This window comes from Dermochelys coriacea, chromosome 10 (assembly GCF_009764565.3).
Source record: "Dermochelys coriacea isolate rDerCor1 chromosome 10, rDerCor1.pri.v4, whole genome shotgun sequence".
Classification (NCBI taxonomy): domain Eukaryota; kingdom Metazoa; phylum Chordata; order Testudines; family Dermochelyidae; genus Dermochelys; species Dermochelys coriacea.
The window spans coordinates 9,023,372-9,038,971 of record NC_050077.1 but is presented as its reverse complement, the minus strand read 5'-3'; the positions used below and the strand labels follow the sequence as shown (position 1 = coordinate 9,038,971).

General features: G+C 47.8%; 1 protein-coding gene and 1 long non-coding RNA gene across 4 annotated transcripts in view; both read left to right on the top strand.

The window, feature by feature from the left end:
* The first annotated feature begins 34 nt into the window (after nt 1-34).
* Nucleotides 35-6,085, top strand: LOC119862658. 3 transcript variants are annotated; one of them, XR_005295317.2, is made up of 3 exons: nt 35-168; nt 909-974; nt 3,240-6,081. It is a non-coding gene; the product is annotated as an uncharacterized LOC119862658 (long non-coding RNA). The 3 variants fall into 3 exon arrangements; XR_005295318.2 differs by having other exon boundaries at nt 35-712; XR_006274700.1 differs by having other exon boundaries at nt 53-286; nt 909-1,237; nt 3,240-6,085.
* Nucleotides 6,086-15,300: 9,215 nt separating this feature from the next.
* The window catches only part of LOC119862158 (myosin-16), a 45,841-nt gene continuing 45,541 nt past the window's right edge, over nt 15,301-15,600 (top strand). The window contains exon 1 of the mRNA XM_038418299.2: nt 15,301-15,573. Coding sequence (XP_038274227.1) covers nt 15,364-15,573 — 210 coding nt within the window. The 5' untranslated portion in view covers nt 15,301-15,363. The remainder of the gene's footprint in view (nt 15,574-15,600) is intronic.

Sequence of the window (15,600 nt, the reverse complement as noted above, 5' to 3'; positions counted from 1 at the left end):
TAATTACTTAAAATTCTTTTGCCATAGCAACGCCGGGCTCCACCTTGGCCAGGCTGCCGGGGTGGAGTCGGAGTCACCCTCACCTGGGGATCGCGAAGGGGCCCCAGCCACGGGCTCTGCTCCAGCCCTTCTCGCGCCAGGGCCTTGGCTCTTTGAGTTGTCTCTGGGGTGGGGCTTTTCATCCCCCACCCATCAGTGTCTCTCCCCACCCTTTGCCATGACCCTGTTGCATCAAAGTTAGGGCAGGACTAACAGGGCTGTGGCACTAGCAGGGCCCCAGAAGCGGGTATTTTCCAGTCCATGCAGACTGGCTACGTTGTGCGTTAACTGTTCTGCTAGGGTGCTGGGATTTGCTTGGCTAGCAGGGGCAAGCAGTGAGGCTAAAGTTCAGACAAAAACCAGCCGGGCACATTTGGGAAATGGTCTTTTCCCTAAATGAACCTGAGATGAAACGGTTCTCACAGTTTCTCACCCTTGGTGAACAAGGGTGGAAAGGATCAAGCTGGGGGCAGGCTCTACATCTGCTCCACAATCCCCTTAACACAAGGAAAGGAAGTGGCTGTCTGAGGCTAGAGGGGACCATGTTCAGTACAGAGGGAGGGGCTGCATGTGAGCAGGAGAAATGGCACAGGCAGCAATCTGGGAGCTGGCTGTGCAGGGAAGGCCTGGTGGCAAGGAGCCCAGGAGGAAAGACTGAAAAATTGAGAGCCAGGTAGGGAAGCTGCCTGTTGTCAGCAGTGGCCTAAATGCAGGTGGCATGGGTGTGACTGCATTTATACAGCAGGTGGATGGCATAGAGGGAACCCCAATGAAACCCCATTACCTTTATACCCTGTTAGTGGGGTGCCCCTAGGAGCTAGGTGAGGAACCCTTAGCTTGCTCTTTTATTAAGTAACTGTCCCTTTCAGTTTCCAGTAACCCTGAAAAGTGATCTGCTGTGACTCAAAATGGATGTTGATCTCCACCCACCAAAGGTAAGGACCTGGTGCTCGTAGTGCCTATCAATCATGCTGGCCTCTCTGCCCGGTAGCAGACTTCAGAGGGGAGTGAAGTACCACATCCCTCAAAGCTCTAACTTGCAATGGGGTTGGGTACAATGCTCTGGTCAGTCAGGGGTGGCATCCTTTTCAATAGCCAGCTACCAACAGCCCTTTGTTATGGGCCCCAGAAAGCCTGCTTTGTGTTCCCTCTGCTTGGTGTACAGGAGCAGCAAGCTGATCCCAAGAACTGGGCAGAGGTGACAGCCATCCACGATGCAGGGGGTTGTTACAGCCAAAGAACATTCATGTTAGCTTCAGCTGAATCAAGAAACACATGGGGCAAAAAGACCAGTGTTTGCTAAATAGATATGGGACTCGGCTGAGAGTTTAAAATGTTTAATTAAAATCTACTTTTAAATTGCATAACATCTTTTCCTGGGAGAGAGAAGTTCATTGAGTCATGTTGGTCCCAGGGTATGAGAGACGAGGTGCGTGAGGTGTTGGGGAAAGAGACGAGCTTTGGAACTACAGAGCTCTTCTCAGTAAGTTGGACAGGGTGCCTGGGGCTTGCTTCCAGTCAGAAGACTAGTTCCAATGAATTTTAGGGATGAGGTAGCAACACTGGAGTCCCTCCTGGGAGTAAGTGTCTTGGGGTTTGCATGGGTTAACCAGGAGCAGAATTTGGCCCCATGTGTCCAGTTAATTACATATACTGAGAACCTTTTAAAGGAAACCTCTGTAAACTACAGGGAATACCTATGTATGTGCTCATGTACAGCATATTAAGACTGCCTGGACTCACGGGTTCAAATCCCAGGAAGGGTTATTTTAGCCATTCCTCCCCAGGCAGATGAAACGAGATCTAAGCAGGTTACTGCGTTGGGGGTCTTTCAGATGAACCCTTCAAAATGGAAGCCTGCTCTTTGTAGACATTAAAGATCCCATGGCACTTTCCATAACATCAGTGTTAGGTGTCAAGTGGTTGCACTCTGTCCTTCCTTTCACCTTGGCTCCATGAGAAAATAGCACCAATGTAACTTAACTTAGTTTTTAATCTGATTTAATCAAACTGGCGCAAAAGACAATGCGGGCCCTTTTATTTTGGTTTCATAGTGCCTTGTCCTGGTTTAGCTTCAGTCAATTCCTATTTGGTGCAAACTAACCCGAAATATGTCTAGTTTACAGTGAAATAGGAGGTTTCAGAGTAGCAGCCGAGTTAGTCTGTATTTGCAAAAAGAAAAGTAGTATCGTGGCACCTTAGAGACTAACACATTTATTTGAGCATAAGCTTTCGTGAGCTACAGCTCACTTCGGAGGGTACACACAACCTTTCCCACTAGTTTAACTAAACGGGTTTAAACTCGTACCTTAAGTTACACTGATGTGACTTTCTCATGACAAGTAACAGAGGTGGGCACTGGGAAATGGCTCCTTTACACTTGAAGACTATGACTTTCTCTTGGCAGGATATGATGCTTTAGAATGTGACTAAGTGAAGAGGCTGTGAGGAAGTTAATTGTTATGCTGTGCTCCTCTTTCTCCTGGTGCCTTTCCTTTTCCTGCACACCTGCCAGGCACAATCAGACCCATCCTATGTAGTGCTCCGTGACTGCCAGCACAGAAAACGCGAGCAAGCGAGACAGCACTCCCAAGTTCACTAAATAAAGCACCCCCAGAGCTTTGCTTAATTCCCAGACTGCATCATTGCCAATAGTGTTGAATGCCAAGCCCAGAAGCAGGCACAAAAAGAGCCGTATTAATTTTGGCCTCTGCGGAGAACGAGGGGAAGATCAATATTTGCCAAACGGGGAAGGGCAAGATCGATAGAGATGTTTTATTTTCAAACTTAATCAGAGGGTATCACAACTAATGGAGAGTAAGAAAGATAAAACCCTAAATCGACAAGACAGTGGCCCTCTAGCTCAGTCATGTGTGCTCAGGCTGAAAACCCACATCCTGACAGGTACGCAAACACGAGAACTCTACCCTGGTGCCAGGGTTTGTGTATCCTAAGCAGGTGGATCTGATCAGATGGAAGAGAAAATATATGTAATTTTGTTAATTTCCTGCATCTCAGAGAAAATAGCTCAATTGTACAGTAGGTTTTTTTTCCCTGCCAGCTTTTTGTCAGGCATTCATATACCAGTACTGAAGATTGGTTAGATCACCACTGACAACAGCTTTGAAAACATCGTTTTTAAGCCTGAAGAGAAAAGTCTGATTCCCCGCCCCCTCCATCTTTTCATGTCTTTTTAATAGGCTTCCTGACATTGCTGCGTGCAATGAAAGATGCTACTGGTGAAAGACGTCAACATGCAGGATCCCTGCGGTGGGGTGGGGCAAGTCATGCAATTGCTGCCCTGCCATCATCGTGTGAGGTTGTTCTCTGGAGCAGGTATTCAGAGCAATCCTTCTGCAAAATGAAACCTCACCAGGTGAAGAGAGGGACAAAGAGAGGGAGTCCTACAAATCTAGCCAACTGCGTTCAAATTGGGTATCTTGCATGAGATTCAAATCTAGCCCATTCAGTGAACATCAGCAGCCTCATTATTATTAATTACCTTAGCACCTAGAGTCCCCACCCAAGATTGGAGCGGGCCCTGTTGTACATATGCTTAGGAAGCAGAGTCCTAAAAAGTCCCCACAATTTGCCAAGCAGCATGACACTCTGTGGGGGGGGGGGGGAAGCATTCAGCTCGTGATAAAACGAGCAAATGCAGAGGAAGCCGTTGGGTGCCAGGGGTCCCCTTGGTACGGGTGACGCACTCAGGGACCCAAGCCAAGAGGCTCGCCGGTCACCAAGTGATGAATCCGATGCCGAGAAGAGTGCTTTGCTGTTGGGACAACTGCAGCTGCATTTCAGTTCCGTTGCTAGGGAGGGCAGGGGAAACTACAAGCCCTATCAACCACCCTTATGCCCAAGAGTAGCCCCCTTGGCCCCAGCTGGGCTGTGAATGAGAGTCAGGGTGGCAGGATCAGGCCTGTCAATTGAGCGTATCGTATGTGGGTTTATTGGTAAAGATGTTCTGGTTAACGACGCTAATTTCCTAGTCCCTGCTAATTCCCCAGTCAGCCTAAGAATCTCTCAAATGGTGGCCTTCACACCCCCAGCCTTCAACTTCATTTCACCTACTGTTATTATTCCTATAGCACCTAGTGTCAGGCGACTGGAGGTGGGCAGTCTAGCCTAGTGGGCAGTGCGAGCATTAGGTCTAAGGGTTAGAGAAGGCAGCAGGAACTGAGCATCAGAAACCAGGGGCTAGGGTCAGAGCCGGAGACTGAGCTCAGGCACTGGGTACCACAGCCAACAGTCAAGCTGGAGTCCCCTAGAGCAGGCAGGATAACAGGCCAGGTGGGGTGTCTGGCAGGGACAAGAGTAGTGACAATAATGTGCACAAGCACTGAACAGATAGCAAGCTGCTGCTGGCATGAGCTGCTTTACTGGCCCCTCCAGCTGATCAGACAGCCTACTGCAAGCCATGGATTGCCTGGAGACTGTCTCTGTTTCAGGCCCTGATTTCTGACACCTGGCACCCCATTGTGCTAGGCCCCATATGAACACCTAGGAAGAGACAGTCCTGGCTCCAAACAGCTTACCATCTATGTAAACATGACTGAGGAAAGCCAGGAGAAAGGAAGTGCTGTTATCACCATTTTACTGATGGGGGATTGAGGCACCAGGAAGATTGAGACTTGCCCAAGGTCACTTGGGCAGTCTGTGGCAGAACTGAGCATTGAACCCTGATTTCCTGAGTCCAGTGCCTCAATCACAAGACTGTCTTTTCCCTCCCATTGAGCTCTCTTTGGGGAGGGGGGCGGGGGCTGGGCTCATGGCCATGGGGGCGTGCATAGCAGGAGGGGATCAAAATCACCACCAGAATTGTTTAAAACTTTTCATCTACATGGCTATGGACTTAAACCCTCTCCCCAAACAATTTGGACAATAAATGCTGCAACCTGAAAGCCCTGACTACAAAGGAGAAGAGCAGGTGAACCTGAAGCTGAATGAAAAATCTCTGGTGGTATTTGACTGGTTATGTTACATTTAGTGAATACCAACAACTTTACATGATCAGCTATTGCTTTCTGTGATACCGTTTTTATTCTTCGTCCCAGCAAATCCTAGCTAAAGCTGGCTCAGGATACTCAATGCAGCTGACAAAATATAACAATAATGCACATAATAATAATAACTTACAGAAGAATATACGAAGAGGAGAATCTGTCCCTTTGTGTGTGTTTTTCAAGGCATGAGGCTTTAGGCCAAGTATCTTTAATGGTCTCTTCTCTGCCAAGAATGGGAGTATTCACTCAGAAATATAGGACAGGGGCCAGATTATCTCATCAGTTGTGGAGGCCAAAGCCAATGGGAGCTGCATGCATGCAACTGACAGGCTAATTGAGCCCCAGAAGTTCTAACGCCAGCACTGCTTGAATAGAAGTGGTAGGAGTCCTTTAGCGCTTGCCAAATGCAGCTGCTAATGTCCGTTAGCCAGGGTATATAAGTGTACATCTTAGAAAGCCAGCCCATTCCTGGAAGAACTGTAACTCCACACTAGACTGAACATTAAGGAACTAATTTTATCCTCCTAAGCTTCATCCTTTCTGCCATCTCAGAGGGGATCAGAGTAATAGTTTGGTATATTATTTAAAGATAACATCAGACACAGCTAATTATTAGAGTTATTATAGGACACTGGTTTATTGAACTGCCGAAGTGTAATCACTGAACTCCTTGAATTTTAACAGAGTTTGTTTTCTAAAGGAATAAAATAGCAGGATCCAGTAATATTCAGCTCTAGTTTAGTCTCGGAATCTTTTCTATGCCATGAATATTTGGATGTGTTGAAACAGGAAGAGCTATGTGCAACTGAGGGAAAAACACAACCCAGCAATGGGCTGGCTCAGATTTACAGGGGGAATCCCATAAATGGGCTGGGGGGAGGAACAGAGAAACTATTAAAACATTTGTGAACATCCCCCACAACTTTCCTCTCCCAAAACATTAAAACTCCGACAGAATAAATCACTCATTAAAATAAAGGAAAATATTTTAATTCACATGGGAGGGAAAAACCCATGAAAATTTCAGAAAACATCCAAAATCATGGATTTCAGAACTCTGGCAACCTAACAAAATCCCTGAAGATGCCACTTTACTGTCAGGGATTCAATACACAATTTCATTAGCTGCACATGAATGCCTGGTCCCCTTCCACTCCCTAAATATGATAGTGTTATATTTGAGGCCATGAAGAATCTTTCTCTTTGGAGTAGTGGATGGCAGGTTGAAGCCTTTCACAAAGATTTGTCCTGTGCTAGGAACAAAATTCTGTGTGTAGGGCCTAATCTTGAACCACTGAAGTCAATGGGAGTTTTGACATGACTTTCACATGGAGCAGAAGCCGAGTGGACCTGTGCCGTACTTCCAGTGAGCTGAAGCTGTTGCTTGCCACTGGTTTGATGGGGCAGACATGAGTGATCAAGGTCTAAATTGTATGCAACACCCTGTGCAAACCCATTTCCTTCAGGGAGGGTGGACAGAGTGTAAGGCCATGTGTAACCCACACACCTTCTGGATGTGGTGTTCTGTCCCATCTAGTGGCACCGAGACCACTTAGAGGGAGAGAAAATGAGTCTGCTCTACAGCCTTAGCTAATAACCAGTTGGCTTTTAGCTCATGCGGTAGAGGCTCACGCACTAAGCTCCAGAGGTCCCCGGTTCGATCCTGCCTGCCAACACCCCTGGTCTGTCAGCGTTTCACGTGCAATACTTAGGTCTTAGGGAATCTCTTCACCGGAGCTGGAGGTGTTATTTCCAGCTTGAGTGGACATTCCTGTGATAAATCTAATCAAGCAAACGTGCTCAAAATGTACCCATGATGGCATGAGCAATGGCACATAGCTAGTGTCTTGGATGGGACCATACTCAGGGCGGCTAGCTCTCTCGGTGCTCACATCCCTGCAGCTACACAATATTTTTAGCATGCTCGCTCAGTCAGAGCTACGTCTGCTCAATTTAGAAATTACACCTCCATCTGCAGTGTCAATGTACCCTTAAATAGTCACGTCTGTGGGGCAGGGACTGTGTGTGCAGAGTCTAACACAGCAGGGCACTGATTGTGATCAAGACCTGTGGATGCTGCCATAACCTAACTGTTAAATAAATAAGGACAAGGATTTTCAAAGGAGCCTGAAAGTCAATGGGAATTGGGCACCTAACTCCCTCAGGAGTTTTTGAAAATTGCAGCCAAGGCTAGGAAGTTAATGGAGATGGTGGAAGGGGCTTTTTTGTGGTTAACATTAATATTCAAGAGATGCTGAAAACTCTCCAAGGCCTTCTAAAAAGGCACAAGCAGAAGGCTGGACATGTCTCCTCTACCTGTTCCTTCTTAGCAGCTGTTGGTTAAAGCTAATTCTGCGCTAAGCATGAGGATAATACCAATGTCTGTTTCAGCATTTCCTATCTCACACACACTGATTTAGTAATGAGGTTTTGGGGCAGTGGTAATTACATTCCTTGTGCTGTATCCACGCTGCCACTTTGCTGCTCTGATGTCTCTTCACATGTGGGTAGGACCTCTGATGTGCATGGCGTGCTGAGCCACTTCGGATGAGCTAATTGAATAGCTCTTCTTCACACCAGCATAGCCCTTGGGCACCCCCACCTTACCAATTGCTGGAAGAGCAGCTCAGCTGAGAATCCGGCCAGACTCATCCCTTCTGGAACACTGTGATTCACATCTGATTTATATGAAATGGGGCTTATGTGTTTATTTGTTTGATAGTTCTCTGATTTGCTTCTAGCATGGAGTGAACCAAGGGATCCGAGTGTGGGTTCTCCCTCCTTCACCCCATCAGCCCCAAGTGAGGCTCTAGCTACCCTAGAGAGCTTACAGTGCCACTGTAAGCGCTCTAGTATAGCTGCCCTCAGCCAATGGGAGAGCGCTCTCCCGTTGATTGAATGAATCCACCCCCAATGAGCAGCGGCCGGTAGCTACGTCAGCTGGAAAAGTGCTCCTGCCAACATAGCGCTGTCCACACCAGCACTTAGGTCGGTGTAACTTACGTCGCTCAGGGGGGTGATAGTGTAGACATAGCCTAAGACATGTCTTGAGGCTGAGGTCCACACCTCCCTGAGAAACAACTAAGGGAACAGTTAGACCATCAGAGTGGAAATCCTAAAGGTTCCCCCCCCACACATACACATGTTCCTTTTCTTTCCTGTTTTCATAATTGCACCTGGAAGAACGAACCAAAAGAGTATAGGAAAACACAGTAAGGACAGGAGATACACCAAAGGCTGATCTTACAAACAAATGTGAGAGAGGCCCATATAATCCTAATGGATGATCCCATTCATTGCCTGAGGAAAATACCTCCACTACCTATGACATACTCCTAAGCAAACCATGATAAGAAAAAACAGGACATACGGGCCACAAACTTCAGTATGAGGCTGGGTGGTGGCCCTGGATCACCGTAAGGATTGAAGGCAGTAGGTGACCCTGGTGAATGGGTTAAGATTAGGCCCACTGATGGGGGTGGGCAAAGGGGGCAATTGCCCAGGAGGGCCGCAGGGCTCCTAGGTACACGTGACTGCGCTGGCCAATCGCACTGGCCCGCAGGACCCCCCAAAGCGTGGGGCCCGGAGCGGTCGTGTGTGCCTAGGAGTGATGGGCGGTCGTGGAAGTGTCGGATTCATCACTTCCGCCCCAGGCCCCACCCCTGCTAGGGGCCCGGAATTTCTGTCAGCAGGCCTAGTTAAAGTTGGGGCCAGTAGAGGGTCTTGGGCTGGGGCAGTCCTTAATTTGTGCCTGAGTTCATAGCCCTGGCACCTGTAGGCTTGGCAGTTCATAGCCCTGGCACCTCTGGGCTTGCCACGTCAGTTATGCAAGTAAAAATATTGCTTGAGCCCCGGCACCTCTTTCATTACAAATTAAGCACTGGGCTATGGTTCAGTTTGGGGGCTGCAGGGGTTGCCAAGCTCGGGTTAGGATTGGGGCCAGCTTTAGGCCCTGGGCTAAGATTAGGATTGCAGCTGGCTGGGGGCCCCAGGCTAAGGTTAGGGCTAGAGCTAGCTGGGGTCCTGAGCTCAAGTTAGGATTGGGGCCTGCAGAAGGTCCAACCCAGGGTAAGGGTTAGACCCCTAATTGCACCCCTAGTGGAGTTTGAAAGTGCTCAGCACCTCACAGGATCAGCCCCAGGGTGCCGGGCAAAGAGCTCTTTGTCCTTGTTTGGATAGAGTCAGGGATGTTTGCCTCTTCAGCACAAGCATTGCCCTGCCGTCCTCATGGGAAGACAACAATCCTCCCCAAGGCTGCCAGCAGACGACAGCTGAGAATGAGGCTAACACATTTAGCTGGAAGATCAGCATTATTATTTTTTTTTAATGATTAATAAATGCAAAAAACATCTTAAGAGTCTCTTGGGTCAGATCTTAATATAACCATGTGCAGGGTTTGCCTTTCCCGATGCGAACAACCCCCCAAAGCAGCATCCACCATATGTCAGTTTGCTGCACCCCTATGAATGTAACAGGCAGCATTGGAAAGGCAGCTCCCGGTTAGCTCAGGGCTTGCCAGGACAGGCTGACTTGAACAGCAAAGCCCTGCTGTATGCAGGCTGAGACCGTAAATCAATCAAATGTCCTTTTGGCCCACTCAGACTTGCTGTTCTTCTATCTTCTCCTTTACCTTACGCTTTATGGGCTGGAGTCTGCAGGAAGAAGTACTCTATCTTATACGGCTTTGTACCCTAGGGATATGTCTACTTTGCAAAAAAACCTGCCGCATCAGCAAGTTTCGGAGCCCGGGGCAACTGACTTGGGCTCGTGCTACAGGGCTAAAAACAGCAACACAGACATTCCCGCTCGGGCTGGAACCCAGACTCTGAAACCCAGCAAGGGGTGGGTCTCTGGGCTAGGAGTGGAATGTCTGCACTGCTGTTTTTAGCCCCTTAACTCAAGCTGACCTGAGCTGGGTGGCTCGCTGCCACAAGGATTTTTTGCCCATCACAATAACAGCTGGGCATCACACCAGCTCCAATGGATTTAGCCTCACAACACCCTGGGGAGGTAGGGCCGAGCTATTATCCCCATTGTGCAGATGGGAAAGTCTGTGAGAGAACAGGCACTTGAACCCATGTCCCAGGTAACCATTGGACATCCTTCCTCTCTCCCATTTGAAATCAGTACCTTTCAGAAGGGGCTACCTAACACCAGCCTCCAAAATCACTCATTTAGAGTGGTGTAGGATGGTATTATTTAGAGTGGTCAGGGCACAGCCCATGTTTTTTATTTTCTGTAAAGCGCCATTAAAACAAATAATTTTTCTAGAAAATATAAATAACAACAATAAGTGAGTAGAGAAGTTGGTCCACTACAGCCAGGGTCATTATAATGAAGTTTATAAAATGTAATGAGAGAGAGAGTGTGTGTGTGTGTGTGTGTGCACGCCCTCTGCTGGGTAAAATCTGAACGGCTCAATTCTGTGACATAGGCCCTATACTGCTAAGAAGCAATGGCCATTCTCCTTTAGCTCAAGTGGTATTTATTATTAATTATTATTATTATTTGTACTCGTATTTCACTAGTGCCCAGAGGTCCCCGGTCATATTTCAGGACCTGATCCTGCAGCCATTAGAGAACCAAAATGCCCACTGTCTTCAAAGGAGTTTTGTCTGAGTAGGGACTGCAGCCCTAAGTCAGCATTTCGGATCATCGGTAACATTATCACTTGCCTGCAGAGTCACAAACTCCACCCAAACAGACCCGTCCTGAGCCTGTTTCTCCAGCTGCATTTGGCCCGTCGACTGAATCACTTGGTTATTGCTAATCGATCTCCTCCAGGCCATGAAGGAGTTTTCAATTTGCAGGGAAAAGCAGGGGAATAAGGACTTGTAGGAAGGTCTGTAGATGTCAACTCCCATCCCTGCCACCCTCCCCCCCCCCCCGGCCCCACGCCCCAAGGCCATGGTGCAACCTGGGGCATTTCAAACTGCTCTTCCCAGGTACTTGTATAGTAAGGATAAAAGTCACCTCTGTCTGGGGTGCTTTGGAAGCATTCAGAGAGTGGAGCAAACCTCCAACATCAGGAAAATCCCTCGTCTCCCTTTGAATTCCAACACTGCACGTGGTAAAGATCTTGGAGTGTGAAGGATGTGCTGCTGTCTAAGGGCCTGGGTCTTGAGCACCCTCAGCTCCCACTAATGTCAATGAAGGCAGTCAGCCTCTTCCAGGGCTGGGCCAGTATTACTAAAACACCATTCTGCATGTGAGCCTCCCTAATCAGCTGAGCCAACTCCCCCTGAAGTCAGAGGGAAACATTCGACCGACTTTCATGGGAGCTGGATTTGGCCCTAAATGTTTGCTGATTCTGGCCTCTTGGTTGGATGAGCTTGTGCCTGTTTATGATTAACCAGCTTGGCCTATAACATCATGGGGAGGTGTGACTATTTTTTTGCAACCTAGCTCCCACACATGGATAATACAGACCTGTATGTCTAATGGATAATTCAACGTCAGTAATTTATCTAATGAATTTCACCTCTCTCTCTCTAGGCAAATTGTTCAGGAGTCACTTATAACTTCCACTCATCGATTCATTGTTTGAAATTATTCACCGAATATGCTCAGCAAATAAATCACACCCTGTAGTTCATTCAGGAGCAGTTCATAACAACCGCTCGATATTCAAAATTCAAGATGGATTAGCTAATTCTGATTGGACATACAGATCAGGTGGTATCATTTCTGTTCCCTGACTGGATGAATCAGATTTTCAGTGTGAATACTCATCATTGCAAATTCAAAATTTTCTTTCTCCAGTTCCCGAATATTTGCCTCAAATTTGCTGTTTCTGCAAACATTCCTGCCAGCAAACTCACTCTTTAGCATATTCACCCTAAGTAAATACAAAAGCCCTTGATGGGGTATACTACTCATGCTTCACCCACAAGTGTCATCAGATGCTTCTACTGAAATATGCAACAGTGCAGGAGGTAGCAAAGTTGACATTTAAGTGGCCATCATTAGACTTCAGAGTCAACATGCCACTGCAATATGACTGCGGGCAATTGCCAAACTTGCCACCTCCTAGAGCAGCTGGGTGAAATTCAGTCCTGGCATAAGCAGTTGCAACTCCACAACTGATGCCATTATTTGTCTGCCTGCAGACTCAGGCAGACAGCTCAGATTCACACGTTTTTCATGACACATGTAAGGACTAAAAACTATTTTCAAGTGGAAGCTTAATTCGGTCAAAACTGATAGGACCACTTGAGAAGTAGGGGCACAGCTGATACCCCAAGTACCATTCAGCCGGACTCCTGCTTTTCACTGATCAGCTACCCTCACTGGTGAAATTCTTTCCTGTCACCTGGCAGGAAAGAAATGGCTGAAGTTGTGCCTTTGAAGGAAAAATTCATTAGGCAGCTGTTCTATTTTAGCCCCTGGTCCCTGGACTCATGCAGTTGAGTTGGTAAGATGCCCTATAAGGAGAAGAAAGGGAAGGAGAATTCCCCAAGAAACTGGGCATTAATTGATCTCTCCTGAGGGACATAAGCATTGGCCAATCAGGTTTGCAATGGTGTGGCCAGCTGAGCTTGTGTCTCATTAATGCGCTGTTATTTTTTTTAAAGGAAATGCTGGCTCAGGCCCTTTGGATGGGTATAAGAGAAGCTGGCCAGCCCCTTGTAAACACGCAACGTCTTCCAGCACTCTCAGTGGTAGGTACTTACTATGTGTGACTGTTGGGAAGAGGTGTATTGGGAGATCTGCTCTGATTCATGCAGCCGTACTGGACAGGAATTGAAAGTGGAGGTGGGGGGCGGGGAATAATGTCAGGCTATAAGAAGCAATAGCTAGCCCTCTAACTTAGCCAGCATGGATTTGTTTTCATTGTGTTTTATGCCAGAGAGACTTTGAACTCACAGATAGTTTTATATTATATTTGTTACATCAACGGAAGCCTTGGAAAACTAAACCTCAGAATTTTAACAAGCAAGAGCCTGCTCTGAAAACCCATTGACGATAATGAGGAGATTCCTTTGGAGCAGGCCTGTAGAGAAGCAATTTGATCAAATACATTAGAACAGTTAAAGTAACCTCCTGATACTGTATTTGTTTTTAATAATTGACTTAATTTAAGACATCAATGGGGCGTGTTATTCAGTGGCTAGACCGGAGAGGGGTGTATCAGGGCTTCTGGGCCAGCAGTGCCACTTATCAGGTGACCTTTGGCAAGACCTTTGTACCCTTTTTCAAAAATGTCCCCAGCTTCTGGATGTCTCTCTTTTTGGGTCCAAAAATAAGACACTCAGGGGCTGATTTCAGAGGAGAAAGGCAGGTGACCAGAAATATCAGATTTTAGATGCTTCATGTTGGCCTCTCAGAAACCAAGGCAACCCCAAACTGATGGACACTTTTGAAGATTTAGGCTGTAACCATGCCATTCCTCAGTTTCCCCATCTATAAAATAGTATCTCCCAGGGATAGTGAAGCTTATTGAATTGAAATCTGGAAAGGGCTTTGAGAGCCTCAGATAAGGGGCACTGTAGGACCGAAGTGTATTTACATGTACGTATGTTTAGTGGGGGTCTAGTGTAATGAACCTTTCAATCTAATCATTTACTAACATGCTTTAAAGATCCAGGGTCCAGTTCTGCTCCCCTGCCTTTATTCATATCAAATGTTACCTTAGTTCACTAGTGAGTCCGTTGATTTCAGTGGGATTGCTGGTGGTGTGAGGGTGCGGCTCTTTGTGAACAAAGGGGAGCAGAATCTGGCTCTAAATAACTATTGCAACTCTGGGAATAATAATAGTCAAAATGCAGCAAGGTCCACGGATTTAGCTACACAGAGCACAAAGGAAAATGTTTGCTGATACTCCCTCGCTGAACCTCCTTTATCTCTGCCTGCTTGACCAGCTGATGAAGTATACAGAGGAAAATTCTTCCTTCATGCTCTGTAGGTGAAATTCATCCACTGAAATCAGTGGCGTTACACCAGGAATTCATTTGGCCCCCATAGCTTCCCTTATCGCTTCCAATGCCTGGAGGAGAGGTACTGCATCTTGGTTTTCTTTTAGACCCTCAAGATCTTGAGTGGGCATCAGGGAAATTGAGATCCCCAGAGGGACCCCAACCAAGATCTCTCTCCACGTAGTGCCAATCTATTCTGAGAGAGCAATAGGCTGTGGCCCAAGCACTATCTTCTAAATGGAGCAACAGCTGGCAAACAGAGTCAGCTGCCCTTCCCCTTGGGACTCCTCCCCGTCAACCAAGACTGGCTTGTCTAACCATGCAGCTACGTCTGCTGCGGCACCACGGCTCAATATTGCAGTGAAACACTGCTCTGGGTTATGTACCCGCCGTCCCATGGAGTCAAGGGAGCTGCAGTGGTGGAACAGAAAGTAGCGCTTGGCTCTTAGTCTTTAATGACAAGAGCATCAGGGGTCAGGTCTGTGATGTCTCCTGGAGGAACAGCTCAAAAGGCACAGACCAGCCTTTAAGCGGCTTGCCTCCTGGACTGTGCTGCTAGGGCTAATGCATTCCCTGGGGTAAGGGAGGGACGCTCTGGGGTCTGATTTCTGGCTGCTGATGGGCTGTTCCACAGCCCAGAGCCCAGGCAGCATCTCCGTCGTGCTCAGCATTATGGAGATGCCGCTGACATGGGCTGCCTGCCCCCAGATGTGCCCCAACATGCCACCAGATTTGGGGCTTGCAAGCACTCTTGGTTGCCCTATGCACTGCCTGTACTGGGGAATTCTCCCCTTGCCACAGGCCAGGGGCTCTTGGAGGATGTCTGCACTGCAGTTAAACACCCATGGCAGGCCCATGCCAGCTGACTCTACTCATGTGGCTCGGGCAAAGAGGCTGTTTAATTGCAGTGCTGACATTTGGGTTCGGGCTACAACTTGAGCTCTGGGACCCTCCCACCCCACAGGATCCTAGAGCCTGGGCTCCAGCCCAAGCCGGAACGTCTACACCACAATTAAACAACCCCTTCCTTAGCCCCTGAGCCCTGCAAGCCTGAGTCAGCTGGCACAGGCTAGCTGCAGATTTTTAATTGCAGTGAAGACATACTGTTGGGGCTTACAGGGTTTAGGGTATATGGGAGAATTAATCTCTCCCTTTCTAGCCTCCCTCTTAGTAACAATCCTCCAGTTTGGGGGCCTCCCAGTCTCTCACTATGTGCTGTGATGGGGCCCTATTGAATTCACAGGGGGTAACTGTAGCTTGCAGGGGACAGAATAGGGCCCCAGGATTCCCCACTGTGCTCCTTGCCAGATTCTCTGCGCTCCTCCTTTTCACAGCCTTGCAGGAAGCACTGCTCCCTATCTCTTTTCCTTCCGGTTTCACCCTCTGCCTGATCCGAAGCCAAGATGCCTGGTGGGTACAAAGGCGAATGCGGGGACGATACTGACCCCATGCCGTTCCTGAATCCCCCCGAGAAAGAGAAGCTGGAGGCCATGAACAAGCCCTATGACATCAAGAAGTCGTGCTGGGTCAAGGATGACAAGGAAGGTTTCATTGCTGGGGAGATCCAATCTGACAAGGGTGACCAAGTCGTTGTGAAGACTGTGACCAACCAGGTACAGTCGGCTCTGTGAGTTGGATGT